This window comes from Bos javanicus, chromosome 11 (assembly GCF_032452875.1).
Source record: "Bos javanicus breed banteng chromosome 11, ARS-OSU_banteng_1.0, whole genome shotgun sequence".
NCBI lineage: Eukaryota > Metazoa > Chordata > Mammalia > Artiodactyla > Bovidae > Bos > Bos javanicus.
The window spans coordinates 102,048,332-102,065,799 of record NC_083878.1 but is presented as its reverse complement, the minus strand read 5'-3'; the positions used below and the strand labels follow the sequence as shown (position 1 = coordinate 102,065,799).

The following is a 17,468-nucleotide window of genomic DNA, read 5'->3' as shown; positions in this document are numbered from 1 at the left end:
CAGATTCTGGATCAGCTAGGAATTCATTAGGGAATACAGAGGACAGCGAAACAAACTAAACACCACCAGGGGGGATGCTGTAGCAAAAGCCAGAAGTGATGACATAGCTCCTAGGACTGATGAATTGCAAGGGGTGCAAAACTTGATACAGAGGAAGGAGGAACCCCGATTAAAAAAAACCTCAAGGGCAAAGCAACCAAAGGCAGCAATGGACCTCATCGGGGCCTTGGTTCAAACAACCCCTAAACTCAGATAAACAAAGTGTATTTGTGAGACAGTTTGAACACTGACTACCTTTGGTGATATTAAATTGTGTGTGTGTTAGTTGCTCAGTCATGTCCAACTCTGCAACACCATGGCCTGTAGCCCACCAGGTTCCTCTGTCCATGGAATTCTGGACAATTCCAGGCAAGAATACTGGAGTGGGTAGCCATTCCCCTCTCCAGGGGATCTTCCTGACCCAGGGATCAAACCTGGGTCTCCTGCACTGCAGGTGGATTCTTTACCGTCTGAGCCACCAGGGACACCCAGTGTTAAATTAATGTTTATTAACTGCAGTGATGGTATTGTGATTGTGTGTTTAAAAGTCCTTATCTCTAGAGACACACAAATATTTACAGATGAAATGATCTGATGGCTGGGATCTGCTTCAGAATAACACAGAAAGGGAGAACATGGGGAGAGATGCAGACAAAACGAGAAAGGCTATGAGTTAATTGCTGAAGTTGGGTGACAGGTATGTGGCAGTTCATTACAGTAGATTCTATTTTTGTATGCATGTTGGAAAACCTCTGTAATAAAAGAGAGAGAGAGAGAGAGAGTGCTCTACATTCTGATATGGGAAGATTTCCAAGATAAATTGTCAATATTTGTAAAAAGCAGAATAACATGTTTGGTAGAGTTTTCTTTTTATTAAAATAAGCAAAGAAAAATATTTATAGGGCACCTGTTATGTGCCAGACTCTGAGCTGGGAATGGTAAGTACAGTGGTTGATAAAGCAGATGGGGTCCTTATTCTGATGGAGCACAGCATCCAGCAGGGACACAAGGAACAGTGGTGGGGTTGGGGCAGGGGGTTGATTAATAGGTGGAGCCCAAGGGATTTTAAGGGCAGTGGAGTGATCAGTATGACACTGTCATGGTGGACCCATGACGTTATGCATTTGTCAAAACCTACAGAACCCAGACAGCATCAAGATAGAGCCCTAATGTCAACTGTGGACTTGAGCTGACGATGGCATGTCAGTATCGGTTCATCAACTGTAACAAAGGCATCACAGAAAAGCAAGATGTGAATAACCTAGGTATTAGGAGCCCTCTGTGCAACCCACTCAGTTTTCTGTAAACCTAAAACTCCACGAGACACAATCTTAAAATGATAATTATGCCAATCTTTTTAATTATAACATCAACGTCAGTTGTCATCAGCGCCCACGTGTTCTACAAAGGAGAGGGGATCGTGGGGTCTCAGTCTGAGCGGGGAGCAGGATAGGCTTCCAGGAAGAACAATTTAAATCTGAGACCTGCAAGAGCATCAAGAGTTACTCAGGCAAGGAGGGGAGAACCTTCTGGAGGAGACAAGAACATGAGGGAAGACATCCCTGGGCCAAGAAGAGCTCAACCAATGAGGCCTGAGATGAGATGAAAGAGTGGAGGAGGCCAGACCTGACATGGAGGCTGGAATCTGTTCTGGAAGCCCGGGGAAGGTCAGAGGTGTCCTGCTCTGGCCCGTGTTTTATATGTCATTGTGGCAGCTCCATGGAGGATGCTTTGTCTGGGAGATGAGAGCTGGGGCACGGTGGGGTGGGGGGTGGCAGGGAGGAAGCTGTGCCCAGCTGGCAGCAGAGGGCAGTGGCCTGGACGAGGGTGGAGGCACCTGCGTCCCACCAGTGATGCCCAGAGTGGGCAACATTCCCCATCGTTGGCTCCCAGCGTCTCTAAGACTGTTTCCCAAAAGCTTACCCAGCATTTCTCCTTCAGCTCACAACTCCCCTCCTCTTCACACCTCGCCTCCCACTCAGCGATGCTCCTCCTGGACGGAGCGTCCCCCCTTAGCCTCTGCTTATCCACATGATGAATATTTAACTTCCTGCATCTTTCCGCCTCATAAATCTGTCTGCCAGACCCTTCATCCTGGCTCTCACTGCCCCCACCCACTCCTGCCCTCCTTGTCTCCATCTGACTGGAGCACTGCTGTGAGGCTGCCCTTCCAGGGCAAGGATCCCAAACCGGGGGGAGCTGCTTGCCAGGTTTCTAGCAGCCCTGCAGCTCTGAGTTAACCTGCTGCCTGCTGGCTTCAGAAATGTCAGAGCTGCCTTTTGTAATATATATATTTTTTAATAATTTTCTGTTGATATGTTGCATTTTCATTTTAATTCAGTTCAAGAACTTTTTCTTTTTTGGGCTGCACAGCATGATGAATCTTAGTTCCTGGGCCAGGGATTGAACTCGTACACCCCACTGCCAGTGGAAGCTCAGAGTCTTAACCACTGGACCACCAGACAAGTCCCCACCTTCCTTCTTATAACTTCTCTCTGACATTAGATCATCTTGCAGGATGGTTATGGAAATTAGATACAGCCATGCTATGGGGTATGATAAAGCCATTAAATATTTATTTCCTGGTGGCTCAGCGGTAAAGAATCTGCCTGCAATGTGGAGACCTGGGTTCGATCCCTGCGTCATGAAGATCCCCTGGAGAAGAAAATGGCAACCCACTCCAGTATTCTTGCCTGGGAAATCCCATGGATGGAGGAGCCTGGTTGGGCTATAGTTCATGAGGTCACAAAAGAGTCAGACGTGACTTGGCAACTAAACATTTCGTTGTCAGAGGCTATTTCAAGCCCTGGGAAATGTTCCTAATACAAATGAAAAAAACCAAAATTAGTGTTTGCTGTGTGCCAATGGGCATCTCATTTGGCCTCTGAATGGCTACCAGAGCTGGTATCACTGTCACCTTCCCTTTGAAGACGAGCAAACGGAGGCTCTGAGAGATTAAGTATCTGGCCCAGAGTCACAGGGCTGCCCAAAACTGACTGGGACTGGAACTCAGAGATATCCAGCTCTGGAGTCCAAGAGGTGAATGTGGGTTAGAATATGGATTGTAAAAAAGTAGGGCACCAAATCGTGTGTATTATAGTGCTATGGACTGAACCGTGTCACTCTCAAATTCATACGTTGAAACCCTGACACTCAATGCAGCTGTATTTGGAGACAGAGTCCTTGGACTTCCCTGGTGGCTCAGACGGTAAAAGCATCTGCCTACAGCGCAGGAGACCTGGGTTCAATCCCTGGGTTGGGAAGATCTCCTGGAGAAAGAAATGGCAACCCATTCCAGTATTCTTGCCTGGGAAATCCCATGGATGGAGGAGCCTGGTAGGCTACAGTCCATGGGATCGCAAAGAGTCAGACATGACAGAGCAAGTCATGTCTGACAGAGTCCTTAGAGGGGGAATTAAAGTTAAATGAGGTCGGAAGGGTGGGGCCCTAATCGATAGGGTTAGTGCCCTTATAAGAGGAGCAATAGACCCCAGAGCTCTCTCTACCATGTGAGGACACAGTGATAAGTAGACCATCTGCAAGCCAGAAAGAGGGGTCTCACCAGAAACTGACCCTGCTGGCATCTTGATATTGGATTTCTAACCTCCAAAATTGTGAGAGAATAAATAAATGTTTGTAGTTAAAGCCCCACACTCTGTGGGACTCCATTATGGCAGTCCAAGCAGATTATTATCAGACTATGGGCTTCCCAGGTGGTACTAATGGTAAAGAATCCACCTGCCAATGCAGGAGACTAAGAGGTTTGGGTATGGTCCCTGGGTTGGGAAGATCCCCTGGAGGAGGGCATAGCAACCCACTCCAGTATTCTTGCCTGGAGAACCCCATGGACAGAGCAGCCTGGTGGGCTATGGTCCACAGGGTCACAAAGAGTTGGACACGACTGAAGCGACTTAGCATGCACACACACACCAGACTACAGTCAGCTTCTGACTGTGTGTAAGCTCAAACCTGAAACATGAGGACAACACATCTCGGTACTCCTGCGGTTGTCTAGGGAGGGAGGGGACGGGATTGTAAATGATTTCTATTTCCTTCTTTGTCACTTTGCATGTTTCCTACATCTTCTACAGCAAGCAGAAAACAGATGAGATTTGAAAACCTGAAATCAGGCCAGGCTGGTTCCTGAACTCACACAGGTATTTCCTCTCAGGAGGAGGAGCAGGTCTATCAGGGTCCTGTTTGGGAAGCCACTGCTCCATGTGATGCTCACGACTCTCAGTTCCTGGGGCCACAGATGTCCGCTGAATTCTCTGGACTAGAATTCTGACGCATCAGCTGGCGCTAAAGTCTATGCTGTTTTAACTTCATCTTCCTCGCCCCCTGGTCCTGTCAGGCTTTACTGCAGCACAAAGCTGAAATAAACGGAGCTTGAGAAAGTCTGTTCCCTGTCTCTCTGGAGCTCCAACCTACGACCACACATGTACTGGGGGTCTATTATATGCTAGGTTCCGGGAAAGGCACAAAGAGGGTTGGGCAGGCCCCAGCTGGCACCGGGGACCCTTCTTCCTGGAAACATTAGACCCAAAGATGGTCCACGGCAAAGAAAGATTCTGTGTTTGGCTCTTATTGGTCAACACATATGATGCTCTCCTAATGCTGTCCTACCCTGCTCCCTGATTGCCCCGTCCACCCAGGGCTTCCCTGGTGGCTCAGACAGTAAAGAAGCTGTTCTGCCTGCAACGTAAGGGACCCGGGTTTGATCCCTGGGTTGGGAAGTTCTCCAGTTGGAGGAAATGGCTACCTACTCCAGTATTCTTGCCCGGGAAATCCCACGGACAGAGGAGCCTGCAGGGCTACAGTCTATGGGGTCACAAAGAGCTGGACACGACTGAGCGACTAACACTTTCACTTTTTCACCCAGAGTCCTAGTGTGCATTAGCACATCAAAGGCTCTGACAAGTCCTTCAGGAAACAAACCTGCTGAGTTGTCTAACTGAAGTTTGCTGGCAAAACATATTTGACCTCGGAAGGTTTTCATTTTTTTCATCTGAATTCCTATTTAACATACCACAGAGCTAGCTGGAGAGGAATACCCCAGCCGTGTGGAAGCAGGAATGTACACCATGCCTCTGGCCTGAAGATCAGATATTTTTAGGTATCAGCTACAGAAAGAAAAGATTGCCATCTTAACTTTGGGTGATCACACTGACCTTGGCTTGTTAAAAATTTGTTAAAGGGCAGCTGAATCTGAGAAGTGTATTGCAATTACAATAGATGAGAGTCACAGAATGTGAGAGCTGGACAGGCCTGGCAGCGGTGAGAGGTACAGGTGGAGAGAAGCCTGTCCAAGGTCATGCAGTTTAAAGCCCACTCCGGATCCAAATCCAGACATTTCTCCCTGACCCCAGCTCTGCCCCGCCCCACGCTGGTCATCCCCTCCCACCATCTTCATCTCCCAGAGGGTGTCTTGGCTTCTCTGCCTCCCTGGTTGAGTCCCGGAATGAGTATGGAGAGCAGTTCTGTGCTGGGCAGGGCTGCCAGGAGGAGCCCACACGGCGTGGGGGAAGGCCCACCAGGACTGGTACAGAAAGAGAACCCAGTCAATGGACCTGCTTCTCAGACTTCCTGACTTGTGCAGGGAGCTCGGGTGATGCTGCCTGCCTGTGTGTGTGTGTGTGTGTGCGTGCGCGCACATGTGTGTGGGGCTTCACCTTTCTGGCTCTCTCTCTGTGTCCCTCTGAGTCTCTCCAACTCTCTGTCTCTCGCTGTCTCTGTCCACCACGGTTCTGATCCTGCTTTCCTCTGGACCTCTGCACATGCTGTTCCCTCTGCTGGATGCGCTGCCAGGCTCTGCTCCTTTCTCCTAAAGCTAACACCTAATGAGAGTTTTAAGTTCAAGGCCCAATGCCACTTCTGCAGGCAGGCCTTTCATGATCCTGCCTGTATCAGCCCCTGCTACGCTCTCCTTTGTCCCAATGTTCGTTGTGATCAGCGTCATCTCCCAAAGTGGACCACGCGAGATGGTTGGAGAGATGTGAGTATGAACTGCAGAACAGTTTAATAGTTTTTTTTTTAGTTTTTATTACACAGCTCCCCTGATAGCTCAACTGGTAAAGAATCTGCCTGCAATGCAGGAGACCTGGGTTCGATCCCTGGGTTGGGAAGATCCCCTGGAGAAAGGAAAGGCTATCCACTCCAGTATTCTGGCCTGGAGAAGTCCATGGATTATATAGTCTTAGACTTATTTGCAGAGAAGGCAATGGCACCCCACTCCAGGGCTCTTGCCTGGAAAATCCCATGGATGGAGGAGCCTGGTAGGCTTCGGTCCCTGGGGTCTCTGCGAGTTGGACATGACTGAGTGGCTTTGCTTTCACTTTTCACTTTCATGCACTGGAGAAGGAAATGGCAACCCACTCCAGTGTTCTTGCCTGGAGGATCCCAGGGATGGGGGAGCCTGGTGGGCTGCCGTCTACGGGGTTGCACAGAGTCAGACACAACTGAAGTGACTTAGCAGCAGCAGCAGCAGCAGACTTCTTTGGGATTCTCCACTGATAGTTCAGTTGGTAAAGATCCACCTGCAATGCAGGAGACCCTGGTTCAATTCCTGGGTCGGGAAGATCCCCTGGAGAACAGATAGGCTGCCCATTCTGTTATTCTGGGGCTTACTTTGTGCCTCAGTTGGTAAAGAATCCACCTGCAATGTGGGAGACCTGGGTTCGATCCCTGGGTTGGTAAGATCCCCTGGAGAAGGAAAAGGCTACCCACTCCAGTGTTTTGGCCTGGAGAACTCCATGGTCTGTATAGTCAATGGGGTCACAAAGAGTTGGACACGACTGAGCAACTTTCACTTTGATTACACAGTAATTTTTTAAGGGACAAATTCACCAAACCTGGGAATCTCAGAAATATTATTGTCTAAGCGAGGCCAAAATTTAAAAGTGTATTCATTAAAAAAAATCAGTAAGTAAACAAATCATTTGACATATCCTTATGCTAAAGACTGGTACTAGAACTCAACCTCATGCCATCAACAAAACTTAGCTCAAAATTGATCAGAGACCTATATGCAAGAGCTAAAATTAGACAACTCTGAAAAAGAAACGGGTAAATCTTTGCAACGTTGGATTAAACGATGGTTTCTTACACATGACACCGAACGTACAAGCCACAGAAGAAAAAATAGAGACACTGGACTTCATCAAAATTACACACTTTTGTGTTTCAGGGGGAAGCCATGAGGAAAGTGAAAAAAGTGGAAAAACACACAGTGGGAGAAAATTCTTGCATTCTTAACTGAATCTCTGTGAAAATCTGGAAGGCATCCTTCTTCCCATTCTACAGGTGAGGAAGTAAGACTGTGGTAGGTCAAGAGCCACAAGTCACCCCAGGCCTCTGGGTGGAAGAGGCTGGATCTGAACCCAGAACTGTTGGGTGCGGTACTCGGGCTTCATCACCACTCTACCCCCTGTGTCTCTCAGCACCCCCCTTACCTTGATTCCACCTGGATGATGAAGGCCGGGGGGAGGGCCGCTGGGCTGATCCTCCCAAGCCCATCACCAATTCTGAGGCCCAGCCTTGGCCAAGGAAACGCGGGAGAAAGAAACTCCCTTTCCTGCCTTCTGTCCCAACACCAGCCGCTGCCTGCACCTAGAGCGAGGCAGGTGGTCCAGACTCCCGGCTGCACCTCTGGCCCAGACGTTTCTCCTGCATCCATGCGATCAATTTTCCCAAGGAACTGCTTTCTGAATTTGACCTTTGAGAACCATCAGTCTCACCAGAAAACCATCGCCTGTGCCACCTGACCCCGCTACACAGCAACTCTCGGCTCACCCATCAGGAAGCATTATTTAATAATGAACAGAAGGGACAGTGCAAGGCCGGCCAGCCCACGGGACCTGCCCCTGGCCAGCAGTGCCCCCTCCACCCATTCAGGATCTGCTGCCGTCCCATCACAGAATGCCAGGGCTTTGACCTGTGGACCGCGGCAGGAGTAGGGGAGGGGCAGAGGTGCTGAGTCAGCAGCCAGAGCGCCAGGCCGATTCCCTGCTCAGGTTTTGCCCAGGCGACCTTGAGCAAGTCACTTCTCCCGGCCTCAGACCTTCCAGTTGCAAACGGACAGGCTGAGTTACATCTTAGCTTTTCAACTTTTCTAACATTCGGTTGTTCATGGGTGCCCAACATACTGTTGTTATCCAGCACACAGTGGGCTCTAATCAAGAGGGGCTGAATGACGGAGGAAGAAAGGACGGGAGCGGCAGATGCTGCACAGAAGCTCTCTGCGCAACACCGGGCACGGAAGGCCAGGCGGTGCCTCGGCCGGAGCGGCGTGGGGGCGGGCGGCCAGCCTCGGGGTCTTAGTCTCCTGGTAAAACTGGGGACCTGACAGCTCCCATAGGGCCGCACAGTGAGAGGACGAGGACGGGCTGGCATGGGGGCAGTGCTCAGCACAGGGTCGGCACTTAGCCAGCCTTCCATACACGCCAGCCGCGCTGCCCTTGTAATGACCCACAGGTGGTATCGGTGGGAATCTGCGGACTCCTAGGAACAAAGTCTGTCCTTATCTGACAGGCGCCCAGCCCCATGGGACAGCTCCCCTCATCCGAGCTGCCCTGCCAACACCCTACCCTAGAGCCCCTCTTGGCAGCCAGCACAAATGCCCCCATCAGTTGACTTTTTCTCTGGGTCCCTGGGGGCCCCCACCAGGGGAACACGCTCAGTGTCTTAGAGTCGCTTCCCTAAAGGGCCTCCTGTCACTACGGTTGCCAGATTTAGCAAATAAAAATATAGAATCCCTGGTTAAACTTGAATTTCAGGTAAACAGGAAATAATTTTCAAGTGTAAGCATGTCTCAGAGATACCATGGGTTCAGTTCCAGACCAATGAAGCAAATACAGCAATAAAGGGAGTCACATGACATTTCTGGTTTCTCAAAGAATATAAGCGTGATGTGCAGGGACTTCCCTGGTGGTCCAGTGGTTGGGAGTCCACCTGCCAATGTGGGGGACATAGGTTTGCTCAGAGGTCTGAGAAGATCCCACAAGCCGAGGGGCAGCTAAGCCTGAGAGCAGCAACCACTTGAAGACTGGGGGCTTAGAGAATAGCTTTCTGAAGGAACTGCTCTGCAACAAGAGAAGACCCCACATCGCAACAAAGAGTAGTGCCCACTCACCACAACCAGATAAAGCCCGTGCACAGCAACGAAGACCCTGAGTGGCCAAAAGAGAGTTAATCGTTACACTATACTGTAGTCTGTTAAGTGTGCAACAGCATTATATCTACAAATATGTACAGGTTTTAATTAAAGAAATGCTACATTTTGAAAAATGCTAGCCCTCATCTGAGCCTTTGGTGAGTCATAGTAGTAAGATCACAGATCAATGATCACCAGAACAAATGTAATAATAATAAAAGTTTGAAATAGTGCAAGAATTACCAAATCGTGACTCAGAGACCTGAGGTGAGCAAGGAAGTGAAAGTCACTCAGTTGTGTCCTACTCTTTGCGACCCCATGGACTTCTCCAGGACAGAATATTGGAGTGGGTAGCCTTTCCCTTCTCCAGGGAATCTCTCCAACCCAGGGATCAAACCCAGGTCTCCCGCATTGCAGGCAGATGCTTTACCAGATGAACCACAAGCAAAGCCCAAGTATGCTGGAGTGGGTAGCCTAGCCCTTCTCCAGGGGATCTTCCTGACCCCAGGAATCGAACCAGGGTCTCCTGCATTGCAGGCGGATTCTTTACCAACTGAGCTACCAGGGAAGCCCTGAAAACGGTGTCAGAAAACCAGCACCGACTGACTTGCTTGGTGCAGAGCTGCCACGAACCTTCAATTTGTGAAAAGCACAGTATCTTCGAAGTTCAATAAAGCAAAAGCAATAAAACAGGCTCCGCCCGCGTGTCCCATGAAATAACTGGGACGCGCTCGCACTAAGCGCACTGTTAACACTTGGGGCTTCTCTCAAGTTCGGGTTTGGCCCGCAGCCTGCATTCATCTGGCAGCCCCACCTGCCACCCCTGCTCACCCTCACGGTGAACCACGGCTTCCGCCCGACCCCCGATCCCTTTCAAGGCCTGGCCTGGGATATCCCTGCCCACCCACCCACCGCAAGCTGGTCCGGCTGCCTGCCCGCCCACCCTCCAGAGAGGGGGGCACAGCTGCCTCCCCACCTAAATCGCTAAGTCCTTTCTTGTTCTCCAGTTGATGAGTCCCTAACGAGCCCCAGGGGAGGGCCAGGAGGGACCGGAGGCGGGGTTGAGCCTCACCTCCTGGAGCAGGCCATCACACACAACCCAAGTTCGCAGGGAAACGGGCCCTGCTCTTGTCAGGAGGAGACTGACACACGGACTTCACCCCATCCCGTCCACCCGCCAGGCCTGGCTGGGGGCCTGACAGCCGCTCAAAGCACGAAGCTCTTGTCAGGACGGCAGGGGCGCCAGCCCGGGCCAGGCACCAGCGCGCCCTGCCCCGCAGGGAGGGGCAGGCAGTGCCCGGGAGCTGCTGGCGGGAGCGCCATCTGGACACGGGCTTGGCACCGGGGCGCCACGAAAATCGTGAGCTGGGCCCTCCCCTTCTCAGGGTGAGAGAAGCCGGGGGTTTGGAGAGCCTCCCAGACAGGAGGGCGGAGGAATGTAGGTCAACTCCTGGCTGCCGGAAAGACCAGAATGAGTGATGTCATCGGTTTCTGGGGGAAAGAGGGGGAAGCAGTGAGTTTGGGTGAACAAGAGACCTGGGTGCTTGGAAGTGGGAGGGGAGGACGGGGCGGGGCTGGCCCCCCTCAACCATCAACCCTGCACTCACGGGTATGCCCAGGTCGGGGGCGCACAGGAGAGCCCAGGACCCCGGGGGTTCTTGGTAACCGCTCCCCTCTGCCTGGCACCTCCCCCACTTCTTTTCCCCCTTGTCCAAACGTCATTACATATGCAGCCTTCTGGGGAAGGATGGGCGTATTTCTGACACCTTGAAGGCTAGAGTTGCTAGAAACAAACTTCTATTTAAAGCCAGCAGCAGTGTCTTCCCGTCTCTCTTGCCAGAGAGAGCATTTATCTCCGGGGAAAGACTGTTCTTTTGTCTGGGAAGAAAGATTGCAGTGGGCTGTTGGGTGTACAGGGGAGCAAACCCCACGCCTCCGCTGGCCTGGAGATGTTAGCAGGTGAGGGTGGACACGTGGGGGAGAAGGCTGACCCCGAGAAGGGCACGCCCCTCGTGGAAGGGCTCGTGCATCTGGGGTTGGGGGCCTGGACCCCAAGGAGGAATGGGAGGCCATGGGAGGGGGCTGGGAGCGCGCGAGAGATGTGGTCCAGGGGCCGTGCCCCCCAGGAAGCTGGTGGCCAAGGCCAATGGCTGGATCTCGGGGTCATTGCTGGCTAATGGCCATTCTTTGAAGTGTCCCCTTTGTGCATGACTATTCTCATTGACTCGCCCCAGGGGCCGAGTCCCCTTGTGATGGATCGCTGTGGCCTGGGGGTGTCAGACCTTTAGGGGGTTAAGAGAGAGACTGTGTTCTTGGCTGGTACACACCAGCAGGGAGAGACGCATGCGTCAAGGAAGCAAGCAGTGGTCAGGAGAAATGCCTGGAGAGGACGGATCAAGAGGGGATGAGGGGGAGCTTCCCTGCGGTCCAGTGGTTAAGCCTCCACACTTCCAATGCAGGGGGCGAGAGTCAGATCCCTAGTGGGAGAACTAAGACCCCACATACTGCACAGTGTGGCCAAGAAATAAAAATAAACTACGAAATTCCCTGACAGTCCAGTGGCTACGACTCCATGCTCTCACTCTTGAGGGCCTGGGTTCAATTCCCGGTCTGGGAACTAAGATCCCACAAGCCAAACAGTGTGACGGCCAAAATATAAAGTACAAGAGGTGACGAGTGATGAGGATAGTTGGGGATCCCTGTAAGGGATACTGGGCTCATAGAGAATTTGTGGAGTGGGGGCAGGACTAGGGTATTATCGGGAAGAGGGCTCCTAGATGCCGGAGAACTTGAGCCATCTGGGTCAAAAAAGTGCGAGTCAGGGCCTGAGACCCCAAGAAGAGGGGAGACTGAGCGCCGAGCCGCAGGGTGCAGGTGTGCGAGACCTCAGCTGCCCGGCGTGACCCGGCGCTCTCAGGGCGATGTGGATAAATGCCGGCTGCTGGGTCTCCTGGAACGCAGTCGGGCCCGCAATCGAGTTCATTGGCCAAATCTGATTTGGGCTTCTGTGCGAAGTCCTCTTGTATTAAGTGCTTTAACGGACATCACCTCCTCCAGTCCACTGATAAATCCTATTACCCATTATAAGGCCAGAGGCAGCTCCTCGGCCAGCAGCAAGCGGATAGAAGGGTGCTGGGGGGACTCGGGTGTGTGGCTTGGGGGAGACACGGTGTGCGTGTGACCAGGCTGGTGGACTAAAGCAATGTCATCTCTTCGCCTGTGGGAGAGCCCAGCACCCTGGAGGGAAGGGCCAGACCTGGTTGGGGGGTGGGTGCTGGGGTGGGTGGGAGAAACACGAGGTGCGCTGGGTGCGCTGGTGGAAGCAGGGGGGCTGGAGGGACGGGGTGGGTGTCCACAAGCCCATTGGTTCTGTCGCGCCACCTCCTGGCTCCCAGATTCCAAATGTGCCCCTCTCTGAAAGGATTACTGATGGTAAGGCCCATCTGTTTGTGTAAATAAGTTCACTCGTTCATCAGTGAATTCCCCAAATACACAGCCCAGCTCCCGGGTTCTCGGTGCTGGCCTTACAGTCTTACAGGTGAGGAACACAGACCCAGATCCTGTTCTCACAGAGCTCGGAGCTCGGGGTGGGGAAGGGGACGCAGCTGGGATAGCACAGTAGGACTGCTGCTCTTCTAGAAAGCCCGAGAAGCGGGCAGAGAGGAGGGCCACCCGGATCCCAGCCTCTGGGGGCCCCAGAGAGGTGCTCTCCGAGCCAAACCCTGAGGAATGGGAAGTTTGCCATGCAGCAGGGGTGCGGGTGTGCAGGCTGTGTCCCAGGAAGAAGGAACAGCTCAGAGGCAAGTCAGAGGCCCCTGCTGTGGGCAGGGGGCTGACCTGCCAGAACACAGAGCCCAGCACACCCAGGGAGGTGGGAGGAAGGGTCTGTGGCCCATGCGGACGGAGTTACTAAGGTCAACAGGGAACCCCTGAAGGGCGCTGTTCCGGGAAGTGGCGTGACTGGGCTTGGGTTTGGAGAAAACCTCTGCGTGGAAGGGGGCGGGCCAGTCATCTCCCCAAGCAAGATCCTGATGGAGTGTGTGTCCCTCTCTGGGGGGCAGGGGTGGTGATGGGTCCACGTAGGACATGCTCAGGCTGACGGACCAGGGATTGGGCTGGGTAGGAATCCAGAGGTGGTTACACTGGTCAGAATGGCCATTGTCAAAAAGTCTCTAAGTAACAAATGCTGGAGAGGGTGTGGAGAAAAGGGAACCCTCCTGCACTGTTGGGGGGAATGTAAGTTGGTGTAGTCACTATGGAAAACAGTATGAAGGGTCCTTAAAAAACGAAAAATAGAGCTACCATATGAGCCAGCAATCCCACTCCTGGGCGTATACCCAGATGAAACTGTAAGTCAAGAAGATCCACGCAGTGTTTACAGCAGCCGAGACACGGGGACAACCTAAACGTCCGTCGACAGAGGAATGGACCAAGGAGATGCGGTGGACGTTCACGACGGAGCACTGCTCAGAGAGAAGAGGAGCGAAGTTACGCCGCGCGTGGCACGAATGGGCCTAGAGATGACCGCACCACGCCAGAAAGGGAAAGGCAGATGCCAGACGAAACCACTTGTACGTGGAGTCTCGGATACGACACAAATGAACCTGCCTACGAAACCAAACCAGGCTCACAGGCGAGAGAACAGACTTGTTGCCGAAGGGGAGGGGCTTAGGGGAAGATGGAGTAGGAGTTCGGGATGAGCAGATGCAAGCTTTTATATATAGACTGGATAAACAACAAGCACCTACCGTGCAGCACAGGGGACCACATTCAGTATCCTGGGAGAAACTCTAAATAGCCCACGAGAAACCGTAATGAGAAAGAAGACGCTTAAAACGTGTATACAGACGTCTAACTGAACCGCGCTGCTGTACACTAGAAACCAGCCCAATGTTGTAAATCGACTATACTTCAATGAAAAAAAAAAGGGGGGAATCCAGAGGCAGGCATTTCCTCAGAGCGGAAGGAGGCAACTGCAAACGCGGGGAGAGGCCCCCCGGACTCCCCAAGGCCGGAGCAGGCCGGCCGAGGCTCCTTGATGACCCTGGGCTGCTGAGAAAGCCGCAGCTCCGTCCTCCGGGTCGGCTTCTGTGAGCCGGGGTGCACGGCGGCGGTGGGGCGTGGGATGCGTTTGTGACTGATGCTTGTGGAAGCAGCTTCCCGTGTGTAGGTGGGGCTGCACGCGTGCGGCCTGGAGGGCTACATACAAGGGAGCACCAGTGAGTGTGAAGTGTGCTTGATGTGGGCGGTGTGCCGGCGAGCCTTCAAAATGCCCACCCCCTTCCCCCTGCCCATGCTCCCTCTGCTAAGGGGCAGGGAGGCAGCCAAGCCAGGGCAGCAGCGGAACAGGACCTCGCAATTAGCCTGGAATTGACCTGCCTCTTCCCCAGCTGGATTTCCCCTGCCCGGCCCTGTATGTCCGGCCCACGCCTCATTAGCCCCGGTTACAGCTACATAGATCCTGCGGATCACCAGGCTGGGGGCGGGGCACAGGAACCTGCCTGGTCCTCCACACTCCCTGAGATGCTGTTGGCACTAACACTCTTCCAAGGTCACTACCTCTAACATGAAAATAAGTTTCTCTTTGCTGCACACCCAATGACTCATGAAGCAGGTGGGGCAGAGAGCCGGCCAGGAGCACAGATCCAGGGATTCATCTCGGCTGCAGCAGGTCCTTCACGTGAGCGAGGTATCCGTAGAAAGGGGCTTTGGTTCCCCTGACCACGTACTGACTCCTTATGAGTGACAGGGGCACCCATCTCCTGAGCACCTGCTGCATGTCGTTGGGTCTTGAGCTGAAGACCTGCGATTCTCAAACGGTTCTCAAAACGACAGGGTCCCATTTCACAGACGGGGAAACTGAGGCCCAGGGAAATTGAAGAGACTTGACCTGGGTCATAAACTAGCAAATGAAAGAGTCTGAATTCAAATGCAGGCTTCTCTTTGACACCCAGGTGGGCCGCCACTGACTCATTTCAGAGAGACCTCAGAGCCGGGAGGATGACTGCTCTTGGTTGCCATGAGGATACGGGATCCTTAGAAATGTAAGAAGGGGGGGAGGTTGCTGGCTTAACTATTGACTGTCAGCCTGCCCCTGTTTGCTTCTCCTTCCACACTGTGGCAGAGCCCCCTCCATCCTCCCAGGCCCTCCACCCCACCTGACTGATTTCTCCAGCACATTCCCCTGCGGGGGGGAGGTTGCTGGCTTAACTACTGACTGTCAGCCTGCCCCTGTTGGCTTCTCCTTCCACACTGTGGCAGAGCCCCCTCCATCCTCCCAGGCCCTCCACCCCCCCTGACTGATTTCTCCAGCACATTCCCCTGCTGCCCCTCTCTGCCTTGTCAGCACCCCAGGGTGCTGTGGTCCCTCCTTCTCTTCAGGAAGAATCTTCTCCTTCCCCCAGACTCCCCATCAGCTCATGTCCTGTTTCCCTGCTCCCTCTCAGGATCAAATTTCTTGAAAGCCTTATCAGCAGTGCCTTTTTTATTTCCTACTCCTTACTCATTAAAAATGTTCTGCATTCACCCTGGAATCCAGTCAACCTGGCCTTCATTCCCGATTCCCCCAAACCTGCCCCTTCAAGACCACCTTTGATATCCCTATTGCTAAGTCTACAGACCCACCTTCCTGTCCTCTGTCTGGACCCCATAGTGACACTGGACACTGATGCCCCTGCCCCCTTTACCCACGCCTCCTGCTGGGCTTTGGGGCACTGTCCTTCCAGATTTTCTCCCCCCATGGCTCCTCATTCTCCGTGTCCTGCCCTCACTGTCTGGCTTCCCAGGCTCCATCCCCAGTCAGCCCTCATCTTCCTCCTCTGTCTTGGAGCCTCACACACTCTGGTGGTGTCGGCTGTCATCGCAAAGCCCAGGACTCCTGGTGCCCAGTGCTGCCTGCCCTTCAGACTTGGCTGTCCAGAGGCTCCGATCTCAAGGGCATCTCACAGCAACAGGTGCAAACAGAACTCTGTCTTCCTTTTTGGGGACAGCCACTCAGGAAAACTGATCCACAGTTTCTTAGAAAGTTAAACACATACTTATCATATGAACCCGCCATCCCACACCCAGGGATTCACTCAAGAGAAATGAAAGCTTGTGCTCACTCCCAATCCTTCACACGAATGTTCAAGGCAGCTCTTTTCATAGTTGCCCCAAACTGGAAGCGACTGTAATTCCCTTTGACAGGTGGATGTCTTAGGGGACCGTTGACCAAAATTGCCCTGCTTGCCTCCATAGGGGGCATCCCCCACCACCTGAGCCCTGGCGTCAGGTCAGCCCTCCCAGCCACCTTTCCTGTTCTTCCCTGTTTGCTACCTTCCCAGCAACCTGAGCCACCCATGGTGGTTTCGCTTGTTCATTTCTGGTTCTCTACAGGACTGTAAACCCTGTGGGGCTGTTGGATATGAAGCGCCTGGCTGTGTTGGACACATAATACATATTGCTATGGACTGAATTGTGTCCCCCAGAAAGACAGATTGAAGTGCTAACCTCTGGTGTTTGTGACTCTGACCTGATGTGGAAATAGGGTCTTTGCAGATGTGATCAAGATATAAACTAAGATAAGGCGATACTGGAATAGGATGAGCCCTTAGTCCAATCTGACTGCTGTCCTTCTAAGAAGAGAAGACACATGGAGAACACTCTGGAGACAGAAGAGCAGAGAGAAGGCGCCACACGAAGACAGAAAGGATGGAGTGGTCCATCTACAGGCAGGGAACACCAAAGATGCTGGCTCCCTGTCGCAGTTAGGGGCCAGACTCTCCCCAACAGGTTTCATGGAGAGCATGGCCCTGCCGACACCTTGATTTCAGACTTCAAGTTTCGAGAACTCCATGACAATACATTTCTATTGTTTTAAGTGCACCTGACATGTGGTACTTGGGGATGGCAGCCCTAGGAAACTAATACAAGTGCCCACTAGAAACATTTGTTGGGGACTTCCCTGGTGGTTCAGTGGATAGGAATCCTACTGCTGATGCAGGGGACATGGGTTTGATCCCCGGTCCAGGAAGATCCCACATGTCTCAGGACAGCTAAGCCCGTACGCCACAACTGCTGAGCCCACGTGCTATGACTACTGAAGCCTGGGTACCTAGAGCCCGTGCTTCGCAACCAGCGGAGCCATCCCAGTGAGAAGCCTTCGGGGCATCAAAGACTAGCCCCCGCTCTCTGCAACTAGAGAAAGCTCGCTTGCAGCAACAAAGACCCAGAGCAACCAAAAATAAGTAAAGAAAGTTTAAAAAGGACCAATGCTGGTCTGGCTTATTTTTGAAAAATA

General features: G+C 52.7%; 2 protein-coding genes across 8 annotated transcripts in view; one reads left to right on the top strand and one right to left on the bottom strand.

Annotated features, from left to right (window-relative positions):
• NTNG2 (netrin G2) overlaps positions 1 to 17,468 on the bottom strand; it is a 71,856-nt gene that overhangs the window by 15,284 nt on the left and 39,104 nt on the right. The window lies entirely within an intron of this gene.
• Positions 8,228 to 17,053, top strand: LOC133256486 (uncharacterized). Its single transcript, XM_061431316.1, has 5 exons — positions 8,228 to 8,365; positions 9,963 to 10,107; positions 10,198 to 10,576; positions 15,145 to 15,234; positions 16,565 to 17,053. The coding sequence occupies exons 1-5, from the start codon at positions 8,228 to 8,230 to the stop codon at positions 16,620 to 16,622; spliced, it is 810 nt and encodes a 269-aa protein (XP_061287300.1). The 3' UTR covers positions 16,623 to 17,053.

Coding starts and splice junctions, on each gene's coding strand:
- LOC133256486 (XM_061431316.1), top strand. CDS start 8,228: ATGACGGAGGAAGAAAGGACGGGAGCGGCAGATGCTGCACAGAAGCTC. Junction 8,366..9,962: donor CTCGGGGTCTTAGTCTCCTG/GTAAAACTGGGG, acceptor GCTTCTCTCAAG/TTCGGGTTTGGCCCGCAGCC. Junction 10,577..15,144: donor TGGGCCCTCCCCTTCTCAGG/GTGAGAGAAGCC, acceptor TTTGACACCCAG/GTGGGCCGCCACTGACTCAT.